The sequence below is a fragment of the Talpa europaea genome (genome assembly GCF_964194135.1).
Source record: "Talpa europaea genome assembly, chromosome: 5".
In the NCBI taxonomy this organism is placed as follows: Eukaryota; Metazoa; Chordata; class Mammalia; order Eulipotyphla; family Talpidae; genus Talpa; species Talpa europaea.
In genome coordinates, this window is record NC_140071.1 from 116,804,279 (window position 1) to 116,828,093 (window position 23,815).

The following is a 23,815-nucleotide window of genomic DNA, read 5'->3' on the forward strand; positions in this document are numbered from 1 at the left end:
CTTAAATAAATAAATATTTTTTTTAAAAAATAAATCCAAACCTCTCTTCTAGAAGGCAACCTTTGTTTGCATTAGAGGCCTTACCTTTTGTCGCGGTTGGTTAGGAGCAGAAACCACTACTGTGTTACAAATTGCCAATGCAATAAAGAAGTCGAAGATGTATAACGTCTCCAGTGGTGGATTTGGGAGGGTTTCATCTAAGCAGTTAAAGAGCTGAGGTGTAATCTGACTAAATTTGTGCAAAAGCCTGGTGTCTGGAACCACATCTGTTTCCTGAAGAGCCAATAAGATAATGTGTTATTATAATAAGTGTCTAAAAACAAGAGTTTTAAATCTACATAAAGCGTACCCTGTATAACTAAGAATTCATGAAACATGAGATAGTAACTTTATTCATATAAAAAAAATTAAGGTACTGGATGATAATTATGTGAAGTGAGAATAGGGAAATAAAAGAAAAAGAAAATCCAGACACTATTAATGGAGATGACCTTGACTAGTAACTTAAGCTAAATAAGAAATAAGAACAGGGCCTCCCTGGTAGCTCAAGGGGTCAAGACACAACCTATGAAGCTATCCGCAGCCACTGCAGCACAAGTTCAATCCCTGGTGAGGGAGTTACCCACATGGCGCAGCAGACCTCTCCTGACTCTCCTGCTGCTCCTTTCAGCAGTGCATTTCAGTCAATCTACCTGTTCTGTTTCCCGCTCTGTCTCTGGTGAATCCTCTCACCCCCCGCAACACCTGTGGCCTGTACCCCAGTTCTTGTATGCATAAATAAATAAATATTTTTTTAAAAAATAAGAAATAGGAACAATACCAACGTCTAGTTGAATAAGTATTTATTTTGAAATACAGAGTGCCAGAGCTAAATATTATTGAGTCTAGGATTCTACCATGGGCATAGATTCATCAAATAGGAACTGATGAGTATCAACTCTTTAAAATGAGGGCATTATTCAAACCACATTATTTTAACAATATATTTCCACTACTCTTGGAAAGAAACAACACGCCAAAATAAAATTACTGTGAGTCAGCTAATACATTTAATCACAAGACAATAATGAGATTTCTTATCATCAAATATTTGACAACTACACCCTGTGCTCTCCTCTTAAAGACTCTTAGTACAAACTGATGCTAAGGACTAATTGAAAAAAATACTCAATTTTGTTTAACAAATGCTTCTCCCATTTAAAAATATTAGTTTTAACAGAAGACTGATGTAGTAGAAATCTTTTTAAAATCTAGTAACATATAGTCACTGCGTTAGAAAATTTTCAGATGAGTCAAAGAAGGGGCCACCTGCTCTGAACCAAGTTTTCACAAAAGTGCCATTATATTCTACAGGAGCCCTGTACACAGTTGGCTGGCAAAGCATAACTGCAGGAAATCCAGGAAAGGTGATTTAGAGCAAAGAGCAAAATATGGAGATATGTGACCTCGGACTCAGAATATGTAGCTTGTATTACCTGGTGAGGAGTTTGGGGACAGGTCTTAGACACAAATGCATACTACCGTGTAGCCTAAGGCAGGTTATCTCACCCCCTGAGCTGCATTTCCCTCTTACAAATAATGATAAAATAACAGCTCCCCACAGGGCAGCTATATAAAGTACATAAGATAATGAGGGAGAGGAGATCAGCACAACAGGAACCCAAGTAATTTAATGTTCCTTTTCCTTCTCAAATGACATAGTTCCAGGCAGGTTACCAGGGGTAGAGTGGATTTTAAAGCCCTGAATTATCTGCTGTTACAAAGCATTCTTAGACTCTGGTCTAAATACATTAATATCTACTAACCTGTGATATTTAACATAGCAATATTTGAATCTCACCGGAGCTCGATGGAATTCATAGGCACTTGTAATCTAATGACTGCTCATTAATGAGCCAACCATATATATTCATTTAATATCATTATTATGTCATTGTCTACTATTAGCCAATAATTAACTTATTAATCCACATACATGTATTGATCTATGATATCTGGCACCCCTCAGGGAAAGAGAGGTGCATAGGACAGAGACTATCCTGGCTTGCATGGAACTCACATTCTAGTGGGAGGAAAAGCTGATGCAAAACTAATCTATAAATAAATATGCTACTTTTAGATTGAGAAATTGAGACAGAGAAATTGGGAAGGGGCATGGAAAATACTTTGGGTTGGGTGAAAATAAAGGTTTACTGAGGAGATGACATCACAGCTGAGACCTTAATGATAGGAAGTCATACAAAGATCTAAGGGAATAGCACTCTAGCTAGAATGAACAGCGCGTTTGTTGAATGTAAGCTCTAGAAGACTGAAGTAACATGAAAAGGCTAGCTTACAAGGATTTCTATTTCTAAAATAGGTAATATGAACCCTGGACTCATGGACCTCCATGGCATTCTAACCCCCAATGACTGGCACCTCTCCCCACACACTGCTAGGATCTTTGCTCTCTGCCTCTCAACTGGACTACCCAAGAATAGTGGTAGCCTACAGTCTTCCACCGGATCTCACAGCTTTTAGTGTGCTTTCAAGTTGGTGTTCTCGACATGGGCTTTTGTAATCATATGAAAAATGTTTACAGAAGTTCATTTTTCAGGTCAAGGAACCTGTAAGTTTTCTCACAATAATCTTTAGTCTCCAAGAAAAGATAAACTCAACTTTTCTAGAGCAAGAATGAGAGATGATCTTCTATTTCAAGGAAGATCTCTTCATCCCATGTATTGTGATGTGGTATTAAAAACAAAAAAACACAAGAAAACCTCCAGAGCATCATGTCATCAGAATGACGCATGGCAAACACGGGAGCACAGGGCAAGTCAAAACAAAAATGAGCTAATGGAAAGAATGATGATGTTAAGCAGTTTTATTTAGCAACATTCCAAAATGCCTTATTGAGAATGGACATTTGAGACACTGCTAGATGTTGAGGGTTTAAGATAAGCAAGTCCTCTTCTCAAGGAGCGAATGGTGTAATGTTACAGGCAGAAATAAAGTCAATGTAATAGGCACCAAAGGGGAAGGAGGGAATGTGTAAAAAGAACTGGGAAAAGGAGAGTCTTGAAGTCTTCAGAAGAGACGATATTTAAGGTTCTTCTTAAAGAACTAAGTGTTTCATCAGATTTGGCTACCTACAGAGGTAGGTCATGAGGGAGGGAATAAATCTTAGACAGGGTGAATAGTAAAAACAAAGGCACAAAGTCTTTAAGAAACAATCGTTCGTTCCAGGAAAAGAGTACGGTTAGTTCCAAAACCAGGAGGGAAGTTATGTCACAACCCCACCAGCTGGCCAACTTCCTGCCACTTTCCAATTAAAATGAATCATCATGTGGTTAACTTAAGGAAGGTGGGAAAGTAAAAGATCAGTAGAGGAATACCCAAAATAGATAAAATTAGAAGAAAATATGTTTTTAGTCTAATAGAATCTTGAAGTGAGCAGAAAGAGAAAGCTGTGTACATGCTTTCCCTGTATTTTTTTCAGATGTTGGATAAAAATCAAGTCTAGATGTTTGGAATAGCTTGACACATGTTACTGCATAACATGTTTTATATCTTTATTGCCACAGAAATTAACCAATTAACCAGGATTAGCCTAAAATGATCATTCTGGTTGCCATAATTGCACTTTTACTGACAACTTTGAAAAACATCAGAGGACACTTTCCCTGGGCAAATGAGACCCCCGGGGTCTACTCAGATCATATCTCTACTATGAATCTCATATAATAAAATTCAACATAGAAATGCAAAGTCCTCATAGCTGATTTGTTCTATGTCATCTATTTTAGAGATCACCAACCAGTTACCACTCCCATGGCTGGGGAATTCTCATCTTGGAAAACACGAGAGTTAATGAATGTGGAAGGGAGAGAACAGAGCTGAAATTTTACAGAAGTAATTTTAAGTATGGTAAACTTTTTGACTTCTAGTTTTTCCACACAAGAATCTTCCTTCTTTTCCATCTTCCACATGGTGCTTTTTTCTGCAGTAAAATGGGTTTGTCAAAGAAAATCAGTTCCCAAAACTTCTCCAAGACACAAGAACACTCCCTGTCGAGCTCTGAAATGGCAGTATTAAAAAAAAAAAAAATAGTCTTTCTGAAGAGTAAGATTGGAGGTGGAATGTTTAGTAGGATTTGGGGGAAGATTACAGAAAGATTAAAAAAAAAAAGTCTGGCAGCACCAAAAGGCCTTTGAATTTCCCTGTTAGATAAACTTACCTGCTTTGCTGGTTCTGGGAGTAAGTTATGATTCTCAAACCAAGGCAGCCTTCTGCAGGCTCAGACTTATCGGCCTTGATCAGAAATATTATATCAATTTTACAAATGATGTAACATTTCTCAAAACCAAATTATCTCAAAATTTAGGAAGTTGGGATTTTTTTGTTTATGCTTCTTATTATACGTAAAAATCACACTGAACTGTCATTTGGTAGTCTCCTCTCAAGTAGAAAAGACAACAGTATTTGGCTCTATCATAATTACAAGGATGTTCTTTCATTATTCACTATAGAAGTGCAAGATTCAAGTCACGCATTCACACTTACAATGGGGCTACTGAAAGCAGCCTGTCTGGAATGAGGCACTTCACTGGCTCCTTCTCCACTTCCTAGAGCAAAACAGCTCCCAGCAAGATAATTTGAGGATTTACTTCCCAAAGGCCCATTATGAACTGTCCTGCAGTTGGAGGCCTTTAGTTTTGCCACATTGCTGAGGGAACCACTGGGAGCCTCTGCAAGATCTTCATCTTCGGAGATAACTTCCTGATAGGACTCTAACCTCTTGGCTAATAAAAATAAGAAATACAGGTCATTATCTGAGAAGATTATTATCTGGATTATTATCTGAGAAGAACCACTGCATGTTTAATATGTCAGGCATTTTCTTAAGCAGCCATTTCATACCATCTCTTCCCCTTTCAAACCTAGTCTCCAACTCCCTTCCTCTTAACTCTTAGTGAACTTACCTCATTGAGAAAAGTAGAAGCAATTAGATAGGAACTTCCTTGTTTTCCCACCATCAAACCAGTCTATCTATAGCTGTACCCACACTTTTTCTGCCTCCTACTGCTAAAGCTTCAAAAACCAAACCCTTCAATTGGGACCTGGATCCCAGTGGGATCTGGATCCCACTCCCTCCAGTCTTCTCAAGGTTGTCACCCCTATAGCTCTCCACTCTTGCATCTATCTCGATTGCTCCTCAATTAATCTCATGGATTTCAACCCCATGTATTTACTGACACTGCTCTTGTCAAGTTAGCCAATGAGCTCTAGGTTACCACATCCAAGGATAATATGCGTCCAAATATTGTTTGAATGCTTGGCAATATTCTACAGAGTTGGCCATTCTTTCCTTGAAAGGGCTCTTTCGTGAAACCACGTGTAGCAGTTTCTACTCCTACTTCAACAGCTGTTCCTTCTTATTTTGTCCTGCACTCTTCTATTCTCATATATTCCAAATATCTCAACTTCTCTCCATCTCCATTACCTTAGTTCAAGCCACCATCATCTCACAACTGGACCAGTGCAATAGCCTCAAAACTGATCTCCTTACCCTCTGAAATCCATTCCTGAAACAGTAGCTAGAGAGATCTTCCTAAAAGACAAAGCAGAGAAGATCACTCCCTGGACAAAACTCTGCAGGGGCTTCACAATCACAATAAAATCTAAGTCTTCACAACTTAGAATAAAATGTGAAATCCTTATCCTGACTTACATAACTCAAAACAATCTGACCTCTATTGATCTCTCTTTCTTGCCCCCTGCTCTTTCAGGCTTCCAACAAAATCCAGCCTCTCTGATCTTTACTTTGAAAATTGTCAAAACATTTCAGTGTGAGAGCTCTACCAGCTATCCCTAAATTTCAAGACAACTTCATTCTAATCTAGGCTATTACTAATGTCTTCCTTAGAGAGGATTATGCCCAACTATCCGACTCTAAGTAGCCTTCTAATCACTCTATACCATATCATCCCATTGTAATTATCTGCAAAACACTTTTCATTCTATAATATTTTCTTGATTTAAAATTATTTGTAACTATTTCCTCCAATAGAAGCTCTGTGGGAGCAAGGATCTTATCTGTCTTATTTATCTATCAGATATCCACTTTTTGGAACACAGAGTAGACAATCAACATATGTGTGCTTAATGTATTTCTAAGTTGTCTCTATTTAGGCCAAGTCTAGCCACTTAGTAAGAAATCAAAACTAAATAATTTTTCCCCTCCTACAGTTCTCTTCAACTCCACAGTCAGTGCTTGGAGTCCTAATTCTATTTTGTTTCTAAACACAGCCATATGTTATGTTAACATGCGTTATTCCCTGTCATTTTACATGGTCAATATCTTCTGTTTGAAATATGAGTCCATGTTGTATAGTTTAAATATTTACTAAATGAATAATGAAGAAATTAATTAATAGACATATTGTAGGGTAAGGTAAAAAGTATCAGGCTTTTCTGCCCTCCTGCCATTAGGATAGATGAGGGAACCCTGTGGTCCTGAATGCATGCCTGATGGCGGGTACCTGAAGTGGATACTCCTGGACTGAGAAACTGAGTTTATAAGGGCGGCGTCACGGGGACGCCAGCAGAAGCCGAGAGAAGAAGAGAAGCAGAGAGAACGCCTGAGAGTCCAGATAGAGTGAAGATTTGCTGGGGGCTGGGAGTACTGCCAGCCTCCTGGCCCCCCCCAGCACCCCTGCCTGCCATGTGCCTGGTAAATTTAAATAAAAAAAACCGCAAAAGCCACTGAGGGTTCCAGGATTCCCCCTTTACCCGGTCTGCTGGATCAGAAAACCAGCCCTGTGTCAGTCCTGCCTCTACACATATATTCAAGGCTAAGTTGGGGGTAGGGGTTTACATTTATGGAGTACCACCTTTTCAGCAGGCACCTGGCTAGGTCCTTTACATAAATATCTATATCAATATCTTTATAGTCTCTTTTTACTGAAAAATAATGCTTTCAGGTAGGAACTCACTGTTCTACTCTGTATCTGAGACTAGGTTCCAGAGAGACTAGGTACTTTGAAAATGGTTAAACACCTAGTTTATGACTCCAATGCTAGTATGTGTATCCACAACATTGTATCTCTGTAGAAGTTACTTGCATATAATAGAGGTGTTCCATGGTTCTCAGCAGGGGTGAATGTGCCCCCTGGGAACATTTGGCAATGCCTGTGCATACTTTGGGTTGTTGTAACTTGGGAGGAATACTACTGGCATTTAGTGCCAGAGACAAAGATGTTTCTAAACATCTTATAACGCACAAAATAGATCCACACAACAAAGAGTAATCCAGCCCAAAATGTCAGCAATGCTGAGGATGATAAATCCTTGAGTAGCTAAAGAAATTCTGATTATATGATACCATTCCTAAGTAAATAGAGTACTATACAAAATATATAAACATGAAGGCTATACTTTAGGATTTTCTCCGACCCATCATTATGAAAATCAGTCATCATGCAATTGCATAATTAGTGTAGTGCCAGATAGCTCAGCTATTTGGACAAACTTGCTCAATATATAGAACTGCAAGAGTAGAATCAAGAAGACATCTAATTATTTTGTGGAAAACTATGAGAAGTACACAAACTAGTAAAGTCATACTGTGATTCAGAAAGCAAAGCTACTAAGAAATACTTCTAGGTTCAAATGAAAATTTTTCCAAAACTGAGTATGAGATGCAAAGGTTTATTATCATACAGATAAACAAAATCTATCCAAATAAAAATGAAGACATCTCATGGCTCTTTAAATAGGTTCTAATTTGTTCCATGGTGCCTGTAGGGTAAAGAAAATGTCAGGCTTTTCTGCCCTTCCGCCATCAGGATAGATGATGGATCCTTGTCCTGAATGCATGCCTGATGGCGGGCACCTGGAATAGGGTGTGGGCATAGGTAGATGGGATTCAGCTGAGCTAAGACTATGCTTTTTAAGGGCGGCGTCACGGGGGGACGCCAGCAGCAGCAGCAGCAGCAGCAGCAGCAGCAGCAGCAGCAGCAGCAGCAGCAGCAGCAGCAGCAGCAGCAGCAGCAGCAGCAGCAGCAGAAGTCGAAGCAGAAGCCGAGAAGCAGCCGAGTAGCAGCAGAACGAACGCCAGAGAGTCCAGATAGAGTGAAGACTTGCTGGGGGCTGGGAGGCCTGCCAGGCCTCCCCTACCTGCCATATGCCTGGTGAACCCCAAATAAAACTGCAAAACTACTGAGGACTCAGACTCCTCCTTTACCCGGTCTGCATGGGATCAGAAAACCTGCCCTGTGGCCAGTCCTGCCCCTACAGTGCCTTAAAGCAAGGCAGAAATTCTTGATTTTTGACTCACATGAGAAAATATGCAAATATGCAACTTATCTTTGATTCAAAATAGATACTAGGTTAGCTACCTTATTTTTTTCTTATTTAATCTCTAATCTGTCTCCTCTTCCAATTTCCCTCTTCAAATATTCAGTAACTTGTTCAGACCTACTACTTGCATTGATTTGAAAAAGTGACAATGAGACTAACAAGTTTATTACATTTTTCAACCCTTCATTTAAATGTGGCCAGCACAGAACTTGTTCCAATTGCATCATCCTCATGTTTTCACCTAATGTTTTACTATGAACTGACCCCCAAATATTTCCAGTATGCCAACTTTGACCTACTTGTAAACAACACACTCAGCTGAGCTTCTTCTAACTGGATCATCCACGTATCCTTGCAAAACAAACCTTTTGTTCTAAACTAATACCCCATATATTTCCAGCATTCCAAGAATTTCCTGTCTAATATCCTGCCAGGCCCCAAATCTTGAGCACTGCAAAATCCACCTCCAAAGCTGACTGAAAATCAAAACAATATGGAACAAGGATGCCAAGTTTAATCTTTTAACACTTAAGGTATTTTTATGTTTCCACAGCTGTCTCCCATGTTAATCAAGAGCTCCTCCAAACACAAGTCTGTAGCTTATTTTCACAACAGTAATTACAACAACAGTAGCAGCTAATACAAAGAACTAACTCTGAATTTGATTTTATCTAAGCCATTTAAAAAGAGAGGTCAGAACTTCCCAGAAGTCAGGAAGAGTGAAAGCTAGCGATTCTATTGCTGGTCTTAAGAGAAGCAAATTGTCACACTGTGAATAGGTTGTGTGGGAGGGAATGGTGAGTTCACCTCTAGGAGCTCAGAATGGCTCTGGGCTGACATCCAGCACAAAAGCAGGGACCTCAACCTCTTAATCTCAAGACTCTGTATTTTGCCAAAAACAATGAGCTAAAAGGAGGGCCCTGAGCCTCAGATAAGACCCAATCACAGCTGAGACCTAGATTTCAGCCTGGCAAGAGACCCTGAGAGTGGATAAAACTATCCCATATCCAGACTCCTGATCCTTGGAAGCCATGAGACAGCATATTTGTGGGGTTTTTTTGTTTTGTTTTGTTTTTAGCATATTTGTGTTTTTTAAGCCCTAAAATTTGTGGCAATTTGTTACGCAGTAACAGGAAACTAACACAGTGATAACTGATGAATCAGGAAAATAGGTGCCACAAAAAATATCAGGTTATATTCAAATTATTTGCCAACTGGTTCAACGCAAATTGAGAACAAGGACACTGGCCACAGTCAGGGGTATACAAACTGAACATTATCTCTGCTCTCACAGGTAAAACCCTTCTACAGATTACTAAGAATAAGAAAAATCCATTTGTATAACAGGAAAGACACATGATCACTTGATCAAGGGAATTCAATTGGCTAATAACCATGTAAAAAGTTAACCATCTTATTGCTAATCAGAGATAAATTAAGAAAATGAAGTGATGTGTCTACAAAAATCACACAGATTGAAAAGAATTAACTTCAAGCTAATACAGGTGAGTAGGAAAAGCAGCATTATTTTTCTGGGTTGTGAGAATATAAATTAGCATATTTTAGAGGCAAATTTTGTAGTATCTATGAAATTTTATATGTGAATAGATCCATCAAGTCCACTTCTAGAAATATATTGTAAAAACAATCACACAAATATAAAGACAAAAAATGCATACTGCATGATGGATTTTTTTACCTATCATAATTTTTAGTCTTATTTGTTTATCTTCTCACCCTAAATTCTAAACTACATAGGATTAGAGATACAGATCACATATTAGGAGCTCACAAAACATTTGTTAATGAATAAGTGATGTTAATTGCAAGTACTATAAATAATAGCAAAGGCAATACCACCCACCACCATTAAGCATAGCAAGCTAAGCTTGACTACATACAATGCACTTAATATTAACTTATGAAATGACCTGAATTAAAGTACACAAGACATTGTTGAATAAAATAAGCAAACCACAAAACAATATTATGTGTTCTAACTCATAAAAAGAAAAATGTGTGAATGCCTATGTTCACATATAGTGGAATATACATAAAGAAATCGATGGTTATGTAATCATCAAATTATTGAAGGTGATTAATCTGTAAAGTTGGGTTTTTAATTTGTTTCAGACACTTCTCAGAATAATCTTCATAGGAACATGTTACTTGTATAAATGAAAAATTCTACCATTTTACTTTCTCCCAATTTACTTTCTTTTTAAAGAAACCATGGAAGTAGCCAGCTTGATTTTGACCTACTAACTTTTGAAGAGACAACAATGAAGCTAGATGGCCATTTGGATGAATGAAGTACCCAATCCTTAAATACAGCATTTCTATGCCAGAATTATCAAACCTTTAAAGTGAGTGCAAAAAGGACCAATGTTAAGATTGGTTTTCCTAGAAACTCAGCACTCACCATTTTCTTCATGGCAGTAATCAAAGCCTGCCACGCTACATCTTCGAAAAACCATCTTATTCTCCGTAAGGGTTCCTGTCTTATCAGAAAAGAGGTACTGAATCTGTCCAAGATCCTCAGCAATGTTCAGGGCCCGGCACTGAACAGTAGAATCCAATTTCTCATTGTAAAAATCCACATCACTTTGAATAAAATATATTTGTCCAAGCTTCACAATTTCAATGGAAACATAGAGAGAAATGGGAATCAAGACCTAAAAAGAATCGAATAATTTTTAAAAACATTAAAGGGGATAAAGGATGAGGAACTAAACAAAGCTATGTAAGTAGCAAGAATCTTAAAATTCTATGATAAACTTGACAGAAATTACCTGTAACAAAATGATCATAGTCCAAAACATATAGAATCCTGCCAACCCTGGTGATATGACATGTCCATCAGGCTCAGGGATATTAAAGAAGTGTACGTTCTCATATCTACTCAACCAGATTCCATGACCTTTCAAAAAAAAAAAAAAAACCACACATCAAAAGAATGCTATGTATGTATTACCTCAAATATAGAACTTTCTTCCTAAAGAAGAGGAATAATATTACTTATTTTGGTTGAACACCAACTATTTTTGGAAACAAATTCAAAATCAAAAGCTATCACAATCTCCTGTCTCTTTTAATATCTCCCGGGTCCCGTCAGTGCCGGGACAATATGTAACCAGGTCCAGTCAACCTCCTTAATATTTTTCAGGTCAAAGAATGAGAGACAGAAGGATGTGTGGGGAAAAATTCTCAGCAAACAAAACCAGAAATTTGATTTTACAGAAGTTAAACATTCACAAATATAGTTTCTAAAGTACTTTTTAAAAGGTAATCTTGAGGAAAAGAAGTCAGCAAATAATCAAAGTTTACCTACCCAATGCACCCGTTAAACACATGATAACCAAAAGCAGGACACACCAGAGGACATCTGTGTTTGCTCTTCTTTCCAATTTACTGCGCTTATACCTGGGACCGCTGTTATTCAGCATGGCTTTCGTTTCATGGCCTATATAGAAAACACAACATCAGAGCATATGCAAATTAGAACCAGATAGCAAACAATTGAGTTAAATGTAGGTAAATAACATATTTTGTCAAATTGGTTTGTCTTTGTGATCCATTCAGAAAAGCAGAGACCAATGATGAAGTCTATTGAAAATTCCCTTTCTACTTCTGTAGACTGCATTTTGAGTACAAGAAAAATACTAACTTGTAGAAAAGCACAGAGGAGACAATGGGGGAAAGTGAGAAGGGTAACCAACCTGCATAAACCACAATGCCCACGACAGCCTCTGTGTTTCTAATGGTGCATCCTCTAAGTAATAAATTTTCTTTACAGAGACCCACGCGTTCTTTGTTGGAATGTTCTCTACAAGAAAGAGCATGTAGATTCATTTTTATTTTATTTTATTTTTTTTAAAGATTTATTTATTTATTTATACAAGCGCTGGGTACAGTCAGAAGCGAGGGAGCGTGAGAGAATTCACCAGAGACAAAGCAGGGAACAGAACAGGCAGACTGACAAAATACACTGCTGAGGGGAGCAGCGGGCAGCAGGAGAGGTCTGCACGCCATGAGAGACCCTCCTCCCGTGGCCGGGGAGCAGCCAGGGATCGAACTGGCACTGCAGAGGCTGCGGGCAGCTTCGCAACCCAGCGCTCAACCGCTGCGCCATCGGGGAGGCCCCAGATTCATTTTTAAATAGCAAAGATAAGGATGAAATAAATAAGGCTGTTCATAGGAAAGGTTTCAACTCTTTAGCCCACCTATTGTTATTTCAGCATTACCTGCTTTGGCCTAGGAAAAGGTACAGTGAGTTTCTAACTACCAATATTTTCTATTTATTGTCAGCTTCTAGTTCTACAAAGACTCAAATAACTTGAGTGACATAACTTTAGTAATAAAACAATGCAAAATTTTTACTGGGTTAAATATAATTGCAATACATAATTCCACTTTCACCCACAAAGATAAATCATCTACTACTTACAGGAAACCTCGAAATCTGTTGAGGTCGTTATTTGGACTTTCACATTCTATCTTACTGGAAAATTTCTCGGGGTCAACCTCAGAGTCCTAAAAATAAATATTTTTAAAATCACAAAGCAAGTTGAATTCAAGGTTAAACCCTTAAAATTTAAGTGGTTATCCTTTCACCCATTCTAAAGATAAAACTAAGGTATTCTTGCCACAAACTTTATGTCACAAGTTGCTCAAATGAATGGAAGTGCAGGAATAATTATGAATAAATAAGTGAGATCAGAATGATCCCAGAGCATCAGTAAGTATGTTAAGGTGATGAGAATCCCATGTTGGGATCCATCGGTCCTCTCCGCAGAAGAGTTGCTATTCTTACAGTGCACACTCTTTTACCACAATGAAAAGCTGAAAATTCTTCTGTTGGTGGATTTCAATTACACAGGTAATTGAGATATGTATGTATATGCATGTGTATATGTGTATGTATATGTAAGTTTATATATAAAAACCTTGAACATGTATACATTTGATTCCAGCAAATTTTATTTTAAAAAATTGAAAATGAGCTAAATATCAATCTCTTTTTTTATGAATTTTATTTTATAATTCTTACATCATTTTTCTTTTTTGCATAATGTATGCATTTTCATTTTGGTTATATTCCCCATACAATTCCCACCCCCTTTTTCTTACCCTAATCCCTCTTCTCCTCCCCCTGCCCCCCACTGTAGTGTGTCTCTGGTTTATAGTTGCTTGTTGATTTTGATTTTTTCTTTATTGCAATTAGTCTTTTTCCTGGATTATGTTTTCTAAATTGGTTTAGAATTCTAAATTGGTTAGAATTGGTCTCACTCCTGCTATGAGTGAGACCATCTGGTATTTTTCTTTTTCTTTCTGGGTTATTTCGCTGAGCATGATTCCTTCCAACTCTAGCCATGTTGCTGCAAATTGCATGAGTTTATCTTTTTTGATTGCTGAGTAACAGTCCATTGTGTATATGTACCACATCTTCTTGATCCAGTCATCTATTTTGGGGCATTTCGGTTGTTTCCATAGCTTAGCTATTGTAAATAGTGCTGCTATAAACATAGGGGTGCAGGCGCCCTTTTGAATTAATGTTTGTGTCCTTTGGGTAAATACCTAGGAGTGGAATTGCTGGATCATATGGAAGCTCTATCTTCAGTAAGTCAAGAAATCGCCACACAGCTCTCTATAGTGATTGGACCAGTTTGCACTCCCACCAGCAGTGCAAGACAGTTCCTTTTTCTCCACACCCTCACCAACATTTGTTGTTGCTAGTTTTTTTAATATGTGCCATTCTCACTGGTGTGAGATGGTATCTCATTGTAGTTTTGATTTGCATTTCCCTGATTACAAGTGATGTTGAACATTTTTCATATGCCTGTTGGCCATTTGCATTTCCTCTTTGGAGAAGTTTCTTTTTAGTTCTTCTGCCCATTTTTTGACTGGATTATTTTCTTTGTGTTTTTTTTTTTTTTGAGTCTCATCAGCTCTTTGTAGATTTTTGTAATCAGTCCTTATCATTAGTGATGTGTACAAAAATTTTCTCCCAGTCAGTAGGGTTTCTCTTTGTTTTTGTTATTGTCTCTTTTGCTGTGCAGAAGCTCTTTAATTTGATGTAGTCCCAGCTGTTTATCTTTGCCTTCACTATCACTGCTTTGGGTGATGTGTCTGTAAAGATGTCTTTGAGGTGCATGTCATGTAGTGTTTCGCCTATATTTCCTTCTATATATTTTGTGGTTTCAGGTCTTATGTCTAGTTATTTAATGGGATTCTATTTTATAATGGTAAATCTATCTATACCTATGAAAATGAGATCAGTCATCTTCTGAAAAAAAAAATGTTAATGAGTTGCCAACTAAGGACACATTACTTACCTGCTCTGCAAAGCCTCGAACCACCTGCCGCTGTTTTAAATTACTCTCTCCATCAAGACCAGAAGTCTCAATGTGACAGATTCCATCTGGATCAGTGGAAAAGAGTAAGACCATATCTGCAGGAATGCTCTCGTTACAGGAAAGGCGAATAAAGTCTCCAACCGTCACATCTTTCCAGCATCGGTCCACATACTTTTTCTCTCTCCTAAAATTGAAAAAAAAAAATTTCAAAGAGTATCAAGCCAAAAACTGAACCTTTTTTTGGGTAAAGTTTTAACGTAAGTTGAAATATGCTTAAAGTATGATAGTAAATTCCAGTTTATTAAATGGTAAAAAGAAGCTGGAGAATTGGTAAACTCTAAATTCCACAACTTGCTGTACCTTAAAGTTTAGTTACTAAGCTGCCAAAACAGATTTCTCAGCTCTTATTTCCTGTAAGATTTTGAACCAATTGCTGTTTGAGTGAAATTCTGGAACAAAATAAAAATTAACATTTGAGGGCCTCCCCAGTGGCGCAGCGATTGAGCGCTGGGCTGCGAAGCTGCCCGCAGCTTCTGCAGCGCCGGTTCGATCCCTGGCCACCGGGGAGGGTCCCACATGGTGCGCAGACCTCTCCTGCTGCACCTGCTGCTCCCCTCAGCAGTGTATTTCATCAGTCTGTCTGTTCTGCTCCCCGCTCTGGCTCTGGTGAATTCTCACCCTCCCGTGCTTCTGACTGTTGCCAGTGCTTGTATAAATAAATAAATAAATAAATAAATAAATAAATAGATAGATCTTTAAAAAAAGATTGCCTTACTCTTAAAAAAAAAAATTTAACATTTGATGGGTCTATTAATATCTGGAGAAATTCCTGTGAATGTCCTGTGGCCAGGTGCCAGATCCGAAGTGTACAAGACACATCACTCGCTCTCAGAGAACTCTCCATCCATTACTCACAGTCCATGTGCTCATAATATTACATGGAAGACACAGGGAATGGAAGAGTGTGGTGTGTGAAAACAACAACTTAAGTGATACTGTTTGCTACTACCTTTATTGAATAGTTTTGAAAATTCATAATTCTGGTAGACTCACCATAGTCTATATTTCCTTGACTTAGAATTAAAACTAGTAAGTCTGGGGCCTCCCTGGTGGCGCAGAGGTTGAGCGCTGGGTTGCGAAGTTGCCCGCGGCCTCTGCGGCGCCGGTTCGATCCCCGGCTGCTCCCCGGCCACCAGAGGAGGGTCCCACATGGCGCGCAGACCTCTCCTGCCGCCCGCTGCTCCCCTCAGCAGTGTACTTCGGTCCTTCTGCCTGTTCTGCTCCCCGCTCTGGCTCTGGTGAATTCTCTCACCCTCCCGCGCTTCTGACTGTACCCAGTGCATGTATAAACAAACAAACAAACAAATAAATAAATAAATAAACATGCCTCTATTAAAAAAAAAAAATTAAAAAAAAAAACTAGTAAGTCTGTCTTTCCTCCTAGAGTCCATATGTACAACTTAATTTTCTTGCATCTACTTGGTTATTTGTGCTTTTCTAATATTCTCACTGATCAGGCTATTGCTCTCACAATCCCTTTCTTCATGCAAAGTTCTAGATTCATCCTGCTTCTGTAAGACTTCAGTATCAAACAGCTTTCCACTGGAGAAAGTTGGGGAGAATACACACTTGATTATGAACAGTGATTCCACTGTGGTGAGAGTTTGGAGGAAGGAGAGGAGTACAAGTGAACTGTGGAGAATGTGGACTTCATTTAAAATGCATTTAAGGGCCTCCCTGGTGGCGCAAGGGGTTAACACGAAACCTGTGAAGCTGTCCACAGCCACTGAAGCACGAGTTCGATCCCTGGCCAGGGAGGCCCACATGGTGCAGCAGACCTCTCCTGACTCGCCCGCTGCTCCCCGCAGCAGTGTACTTCGGTCAATCTGCCTGTTCTGTTCCCCACTCTGTCTCTGGTGAATCCTCTCACCCCCTGCATCTCTGGCCTGTACCCCAGCTCTTGTATGCATAAATAAATAAATCTTTTAAAAAATTTTAAAAACACATTTAAAAAGAAAAAGTGGAATTATGAATGAATGTTTCTTTTTCATTGTTCAGTACTTTTAGCAAAATACTGACAGTAATTTTATAATAAGCAAAGAATATTCATTGGACACAGTTGTAGCTAAAATTTATCAAATATTTTTATTCATCAATTCATTTAATTTTTGTATCATAGTTCTGTGGTTGGTACCGAGAAAGGCACTATGATCCCCCTTTTACAGATGGAAAAAACAAAGTGGCTTTGACAGTTTAAGTAACCTTCTCAAGGTAACATAGATTCTAAACAGCCCTGGAATTTGACACAAGGCAAACAGCTCCAGAGTCCACCTCTCAAAATAGACTAACTCCCAGCTGTAGTCACTCATTAATGATCACCACATAAAACATGGTTTCATCGTGTATTAGAAAGTAAATTTCAAGAACTACTGCTTTGGAGAATGTGACAGATAAGGTTAATTATCTTAGATAACACTGATATTTCATCTCATTTTAACGATCATGAAATTCTATAGATTTAAGAGATAGCCCTAAAATCTTAATATTAGCAAGTACTTTGAAACTCCTAACATCAACAAGTTGTTATTCAAGAACAGAAAACAATATAAATTCTCAAGAGCAGGTATCAGACTATTTTTAGTTTAAACCTCTAAATCTCTCAGTGCCTACAACACAGAAGACAGTAAAATTTGTTGAATGATCAATAGTTTCATTTTTGGCACATTTCTGTAATCCTTGAAACAAACCCTAACACTTCACAAATGGCTGCTATTTTATTTATTTATTTTTAATTAATGAGTAGATTTATTTTTTATTAAGTTAATATACGCATACCCCCATCAGGTACTGCCACTGTAATGCATCCACCACCAAACCACCCAAAGCCCACCACCCCTGTTGGCTGCTATTTTATTTTTTATTTTAAGATTTATTTATTTATGCATACAAGAACTGGGGTGTAAGCCAGAGGATTTGTAACAGGGTGGTCCCCAGGAAAGGGGGAGGTTCCAGGTTTCCTACACCATCCAAGGGAGGGTGGAGCTGAGCGAGAAAGAGAAGCTGCAGAGGAGACTGAGGGAGGAAGGAAGCAGGATGGAGAGCCAGAAGGAGACCTGGAGGAGGCACATGGATCCAAGAGACACATGAAGAAACTATACTTGCCTTTTGGTCATGGACTGGGTGACACAGATGTGGGTGAGACCTGTGGGGAGGTGACAATGGCAGTTTTTGTCTTGATTTTGATTTTGCTCTTTTCCTTCCAGACTTGTCTGGTTGTTTCTGATCGTTTTCTGTGGGTCCCCACAGGAAGATGCTTTAGACTTGTGGCAGGCTTTGGGGCCTTGCTCTGGGCCAATCCTGCTTGGGTGGACTTTTACCCACAAGGGGACGGGTAACTTTGGGTGTTTAATTTAGAAACTATATTCTTTGCCTTTCCTGGATTGTTTCCTAATTGTATTAAAGTTCCTTCCCATTAAAGTCTCATATGTTTTATGTTGATGCGGCGGATGGCAGAACCTATTTAGAGCAGGCAAGTTTGTGGGGCCTGGGCTGTACCTCTCCCTGCCCTGTAACAGATTCACCAGAGACAGAGTGGGGAGCAGAACAGGCAGATCTAAACTGAGATACATTGCTGAGGGGAGCAGCAGGGAAGACAGGAGAGGTCTGCTGTGCCATGTGGGTTAGCTCCCTGGCTAAAAGGATAGCTTCACAGTGCTGAGACTTACCCCCTTGTGCCACCAGGGAGCTCTTGGCTGCTATTTCAAAGACAATCTTAAGAAAGTCCAGTTCTCGGGCCTCCGTGGTGGCATGGGGGCTTAAGACGCAACCTATGAATCTGTCCACAGCCACTGCAGCACAAGTTTGATCCCCAGCCAGGGAGAAACCCACATGGAGCAGCAGACCTCTCCTGTCTTGCCCGCTGCTCCCCTCTGCAGTGTATTTCAGTCAGTCTGCCTATTCTGTTCCCCACTCTGTCTCTGGTGAATCCTCTCACCCTCCACACCTCTGGCCTCTACCCCAGTTCTTGTATGAATAAATAAATAAATCTTTGAAAAAAAAAAAGTCCAGTTCTTTATAATAGTAGCTTAATTGGAACATAAATTAGGCGTAAATGTTTAATTTCTATATAAGCATTTGTTAATTTCCAATGACACTTTCCAAATAAAATTAAACATCCTGTGAAGACCACATATTACAAATAAGCACCAAATGATCTGCACAGAAATGCTAATATGCTTCCCAGAGCTTGCAACATTTAATGGCCTAATACTTTCACCTTAATTTACTGAGAAATTTGTTTCCTAAAGTGATTTCTTTGTATTTCAACTAATTTGTTAGTAAATTTCAACCAACAAGGCATGGTCTTATAGCCTATATTTATTTCTTTATATCCTTAAATTGTTTCAAGAACAATTGCAGGAGGGGAGGATATAAGCATTATTTCTTTCACACCACCAAACAAAAGCAAACAGCAAGGAGATAGATAAAAAGATGGAGTTATCTGATTCTATTGTATTATGAAATGCAACCATAAAGTGATATCTTATAGTAGAAGTTAATTAAATAAATAACTACATCTCATCTTTATATTTATATGCAAAACATCTAAAAATCAACCCAGACTATGTCTGAAAGGACATCTGAAAAAAAGTATATACCAGGCCTCCTATTTGGCAACTTTAATATTTATAAGATTGTACAGTGTAATAAAGAATTCTCAAATACTGATTAAATGACTCACTAAGGTGACAAGCATAAACTCTAGCTAATAGTTATCATTAACCTGCAATAATAATCATAATGACTAACCTTTACTTAAGCACTTAGGAAGGTCTAGGTAAGATGCTTAGTAGTTTATACTATTATAAACATAATGAAGGAAATTGGGGATTAACTAGTTTGATTTGGCCAAAGCTACTAACTGAGGGAATCAGGATTAGAACTTTTTAGAACCTACAAAAATAAACACACATTATTAACTCTATGCTTGCACTAAAATGCAACAACTATTTATATGTAAGAATTTGTATTAAAAATATATTAAGAAGCTTTTTATCCATTTGATAAATTTGGTAATCTTAAAACTGGTCAAAATCTAGGCTTCATTCATCATAAAAATCATTGTAAAAAACTATTGCCTACAGCTATTTTTTGAGGGCAGAAACCATATCAATATTTCACCTCTCTTTACCTGACATATAAGTATTTAAATGCCACTGAATTATTCATAGAGCTAATTTAGTAAAATATTCCAAGGCTCTAAAATAAGCAGCAAGGGCTTTTACTATTATCTTCATTTTAAACATCAATTTTTCTGGTTCCTTTACTATTAAACACGAGTACAAGAAAAAATAAAACTAATTTTTCCTTATTAAAGTACAGCTTGCATTCATCTTGTAAAGGAAAAAAAAATATTTATAGATCTTAGAACAAATGTTGAGAAAGCCACTAAAGAATTAGTAAAAAACAATAAAATTCAGAATCCTGTACATCTCAGCTTAAATTTCACTTCTTCAGAGAAGCCTTTCCAATTATTTTCTCTATGACTGACATAAAACTGAAGATAATTCTAGCAGGACAAGTCTTTGAGTTACTTTTCTCCCCAGGGGAAAAAATGCAGAACAAAATCATGTATTCAGGTTCAACTCTTTGTTAAAGGAACTTTAAATTGTTCAGAATATTCCCTTGTTTATTATAAAACTAGACTTTTGAAACTATTTTTTTTTTTTCTAATTTGCTAACTAGAATAGGCCAGATCTCTCATCTGACAAATTTAGTACTGGTTTATGAACTGAGTCTATTTAAGAGCATTCAAGTCAACCCAAGAAATGTACCAAATGCCCTGGAGTCTCAGAAGAGAGAGTGACAGTGTGTGCAAGGGCTGAAAGAGGTGTGCCTACCTCTGGGCTTCCAGCTCCATCTTTTTAACTTTACATTTTTCTCCCCTGGGGATTTATGTCACGACTAAATTGCAAATCAACTGTAAAAGGACTGATGACTTCAAAATTTCTCTGTAGCTTCTTACTTTCAGAAATTCTGTAGTATGTTCCTATTCACCCAATGGGCTTTTTTTTTTCCACTTGGATAATCTACCTTGCTATCACTTCAAATTCATTCTAAGGTGAAACTGTTGCTCATTGTTTCTATCAGTGGTATTTTATCCTCCAAAGCATGATAGTAATAAAATTTTACCAAATTTAATTGAGTTTTTCTTTAGAATATCTCTTCTATAAATCCCTTCCTGTATTTTCCACCTACTCCCAGTAATGCCCCATGTTGATTAATAGAGGCAGATCTACTGGGGAGCTAGTTCTAGAAATCGAGTTGACCAATATTCCTAAAGCACACCTTTTACCATATTACTTCTCTGCCCAAAAGACGGATCTCCCCACCACTACAGGAAATATCTGTGATGATTCATCAGATGTGTTAACTTGACCTGGCTATGGGATACCCAAGTATCTAGTTAAACATCATCTCTGGGTGTGTCTGTGAGCTGTGTGTGGATGAGATCAGCATTCAAATCGGTGATGTGAATAAAGTAGATGACCCTCTCCAATATATAGTGTGGGCCTCATCAAACCTGTTGAGAACCTGAATAGAATACAAAGGTGGAAGAAGGTTGAATTTGCTCTCTGCCTGATTGGCCTCTGAAGATGGGACATGATCTTCTGTTAGTGCCATTACCTGTTCCCAGACATTCATATTCAGACTGGAATCTATACTAACTGGTTCTCCAGCTCTCAGGCCTTCAGAACTACACCACCTGTTTTCCTGAGACACTAGTAGATATGTGGACCTATTAGTAGACCTATTAGACTAGTAGACCTATTAGTCTCCGTAATTACAAGAGCCAATTCCTTAAAACAAATCTCAATCATTTTAGTTCTATTTCTCTGGAGAATCTTGACTAATACAATGTCCAAGCAGTAGCCAGATAATGAAGTCCCTCCACAGGAGGCTGCAGACTCCCTTTTTAACTGTTTTTTTCTCATTTCCGCCCCTTTACACGGTTATTTTCCTCTGTTCAGACGAATATACTCACTATCCTCAAAATAACTTTCAATCTTTCTTCCTCTAAAATGAAAAAAGGTGTCAACATAAACTTATTTGTGAGACACTCAATTTATAATTTTACCAATCTGTTCTAGTGATGACGTTAAAAAAATGTATATGTGTGTGTGTGTGTGTGTGTGTGTGTATATATATATATATATATATATTAGAAAAGGACACGCCAGACAATTAACATCATGAACTTTGGAGTTCATTTTCATAAAAGGCACACAAATAAGAACTTAAATATAGTCTTCCCCTTTGATCTAGTCATTCCATTTCTATTAATGGTGAAATAGTTATTCGCTCTCCAAATTTTCTGTATAGGAATACTTATGAAAGCATAAATTTTCAAAGTTATATAAAAAGGGATATATTTAAATATATTACTTTCTTTAATACAAATAATTATTTACTTTATGTCTTTACATGATAGAAAGAGAATGCGCTTTAGTCTCTTCCTTCCTCTTCTAAGGAGAAAAATCGCATCACAGGGGCTCCAGCCTTATGATTTCATTATAGCTAATTACCTCCCAAAGGCCCCACCTACAAAATATCATCCCACTGGGAGTTAGGGCTTGAGTTTGGGGAGAACACAAACTCTCAGTCCACGACATGGTCAAAGGATGGTAGATCAGTATCTGTGTAACTTGACAGGCTGCAAATTGTAAAGATAATGCAATATTTGTGTACTCTATTGGATATGCAATGCAAGGGTGAAGAAGAAACAAAGGGTTCTAGGATAAGATAAGAAAAATACCTTAGAGTCATATGGCAGTTAATGTAGCTATTAAAAAATACTTTCTTAAAGGATAAAAACATGGTAAATGGTGCAATGCTAGGCTAAAAGAATTAAAGACAATATGAGTAGCACCTTCTCAATTTTGTAATGCACATACACACACACACACGTGTGCATACATCTTGAAGAAATACACCACGATGTCAAAGTTGTTTCTGGATACCACCATGGTAGGTAGTTTTTCCCTTTGTGTATTCTAAATAAGTATTATTTCTATAATTAAAAAATATTAAAAGTAGGTAAACTTTAAAATTAAGAGAAACTATTAAAATAAGTATTTTTTAAAAGGAACATGTGAAATTCTGGATTTTCAACAAGATTTATTCAGGGTCCTAAAAGTACTAAATCATCTGTGTTACCTAAATCATCTGTGTTACCAGACTTTTTCTCTTTGGATAACTATTTGCATATCTTTGAATTTAAACAGTGGTACAGCTACACCAATATAAACTGTGCTAAAGCAGTTTTACACAAACTATTTACCTCATCTACTTAACTTGGCCACCAGTTCAATGTATTTTGAGTCCATAAAAATTACTGGCATCACTTTAAAAGATATTTCAGTTGGGACAGCAGGTAAAGAAAACCCAAGTCATACTATGTACTGGACATTAATTTACATCTAAGAGTAAAATTCCAGGGGTTGCAAGTAATAAAAGTATATTACATTATACACACCTTAACTGACTTTATTCTTAGCTACACAAGCTTCTATTTCCTAAATACTAGAAATACAAGTCTCACAGACAGCAAATGTGTTCCTGGAAAGACCTCCTATTATGGAAGCTCTTGATTGTTGCCATAATGGAAAGAGTTTTACAGACCTCTAGTTTTATGCACAAAATGAATAGCCTCCATTTTTCACAATCCCTTTCCTCTATAGGGATCTCTTGGCTTCTCTTTTTCCTATCTCATCTTGTTTTTTATATTCATTCTTGTTTTTCATAGCCTATCCTCTTTTTTTATTTATTTATCTTTAAACATTTATTTATTTATTTATTTATTTATTTATTTATTTATTTATTTATTTATTTATTTATTTATACAAGCACTGGGTACAGTCAGAGGCTCAGGAGGGTGAGTGAATTCACCATAGCCGGAGCGGAGAGTTAAACAGGTAAAGTGACAAAATACACTGCTGAGGGGAGCAGCAGGCACAGCAGGAGAGGTCTGTGTGCCAAGTGGGACCCTCACCGGCGGCCGGGGATCAAACCAGCGCCGCAGAGGCTGCTGGCAGCTTCTCATCCCAGCGCTTAACCGC

At 37.8% G+C, this 23,815-nt stretch overlaps 1 protein-coding gene across 1 annotated transcript in view; it reads right to left on the reverse strand.

Moving 5' to 3' along the window:
- ATP10D (ATPase phospholipid transporting 10D (putative)) overlaps nucleotides 1-23,815 on the reverse strand; it is a gene marked incomplete at both ends in the record, with an annotated part of 52,463 nt that overhangs the window by 25,572 nt on the left and 3,076 nt on the right. The window contains 10 exons of the mRNA XM_084233014.1: nucleotides 85-273; nucleotides 4,543-4,781; nucleotides 10,763-11,015; nucleotides 11,133-11,260; nucleotides 11,672-11,803; nucleotides 12,060-12,166; nucleotides 12,788-12,873; nucleotides 14,676-14,880; nucleotides 16,176-16,298; nucleotides 21,280-21,478. Of these exons, the coding sequence (XP_084089140.1) occupies nucleotides 85-273; nucleotides 4,543-4,781; nucleotides 10,763-11,015; nucleotides 11,133-11,260; nucleotides 11,672-11,803; nucleotides 12,060-12,166; nucleotides 12,788-12,873; nucleotides 14,676-14,880; nucleotides 16,176-16,298; nucleotides 21,280-21,478 (1,661 nt within the window). The remainder of the gene's footprint in view (nucleotides 1-84; nucleotides 274-4,542; nucleotides 4,782-10,762; nucleotides 11,016-11,132; nucleotides 11,261-11,671; nucleotides 11,804-12,059; nucleotides 12,167-12,787; nucleotides 12,874-14,675; nucleotides 14,881-16,175; nucleotides 16,299-21,279; nucleotides 21,479-23,815) is intronic.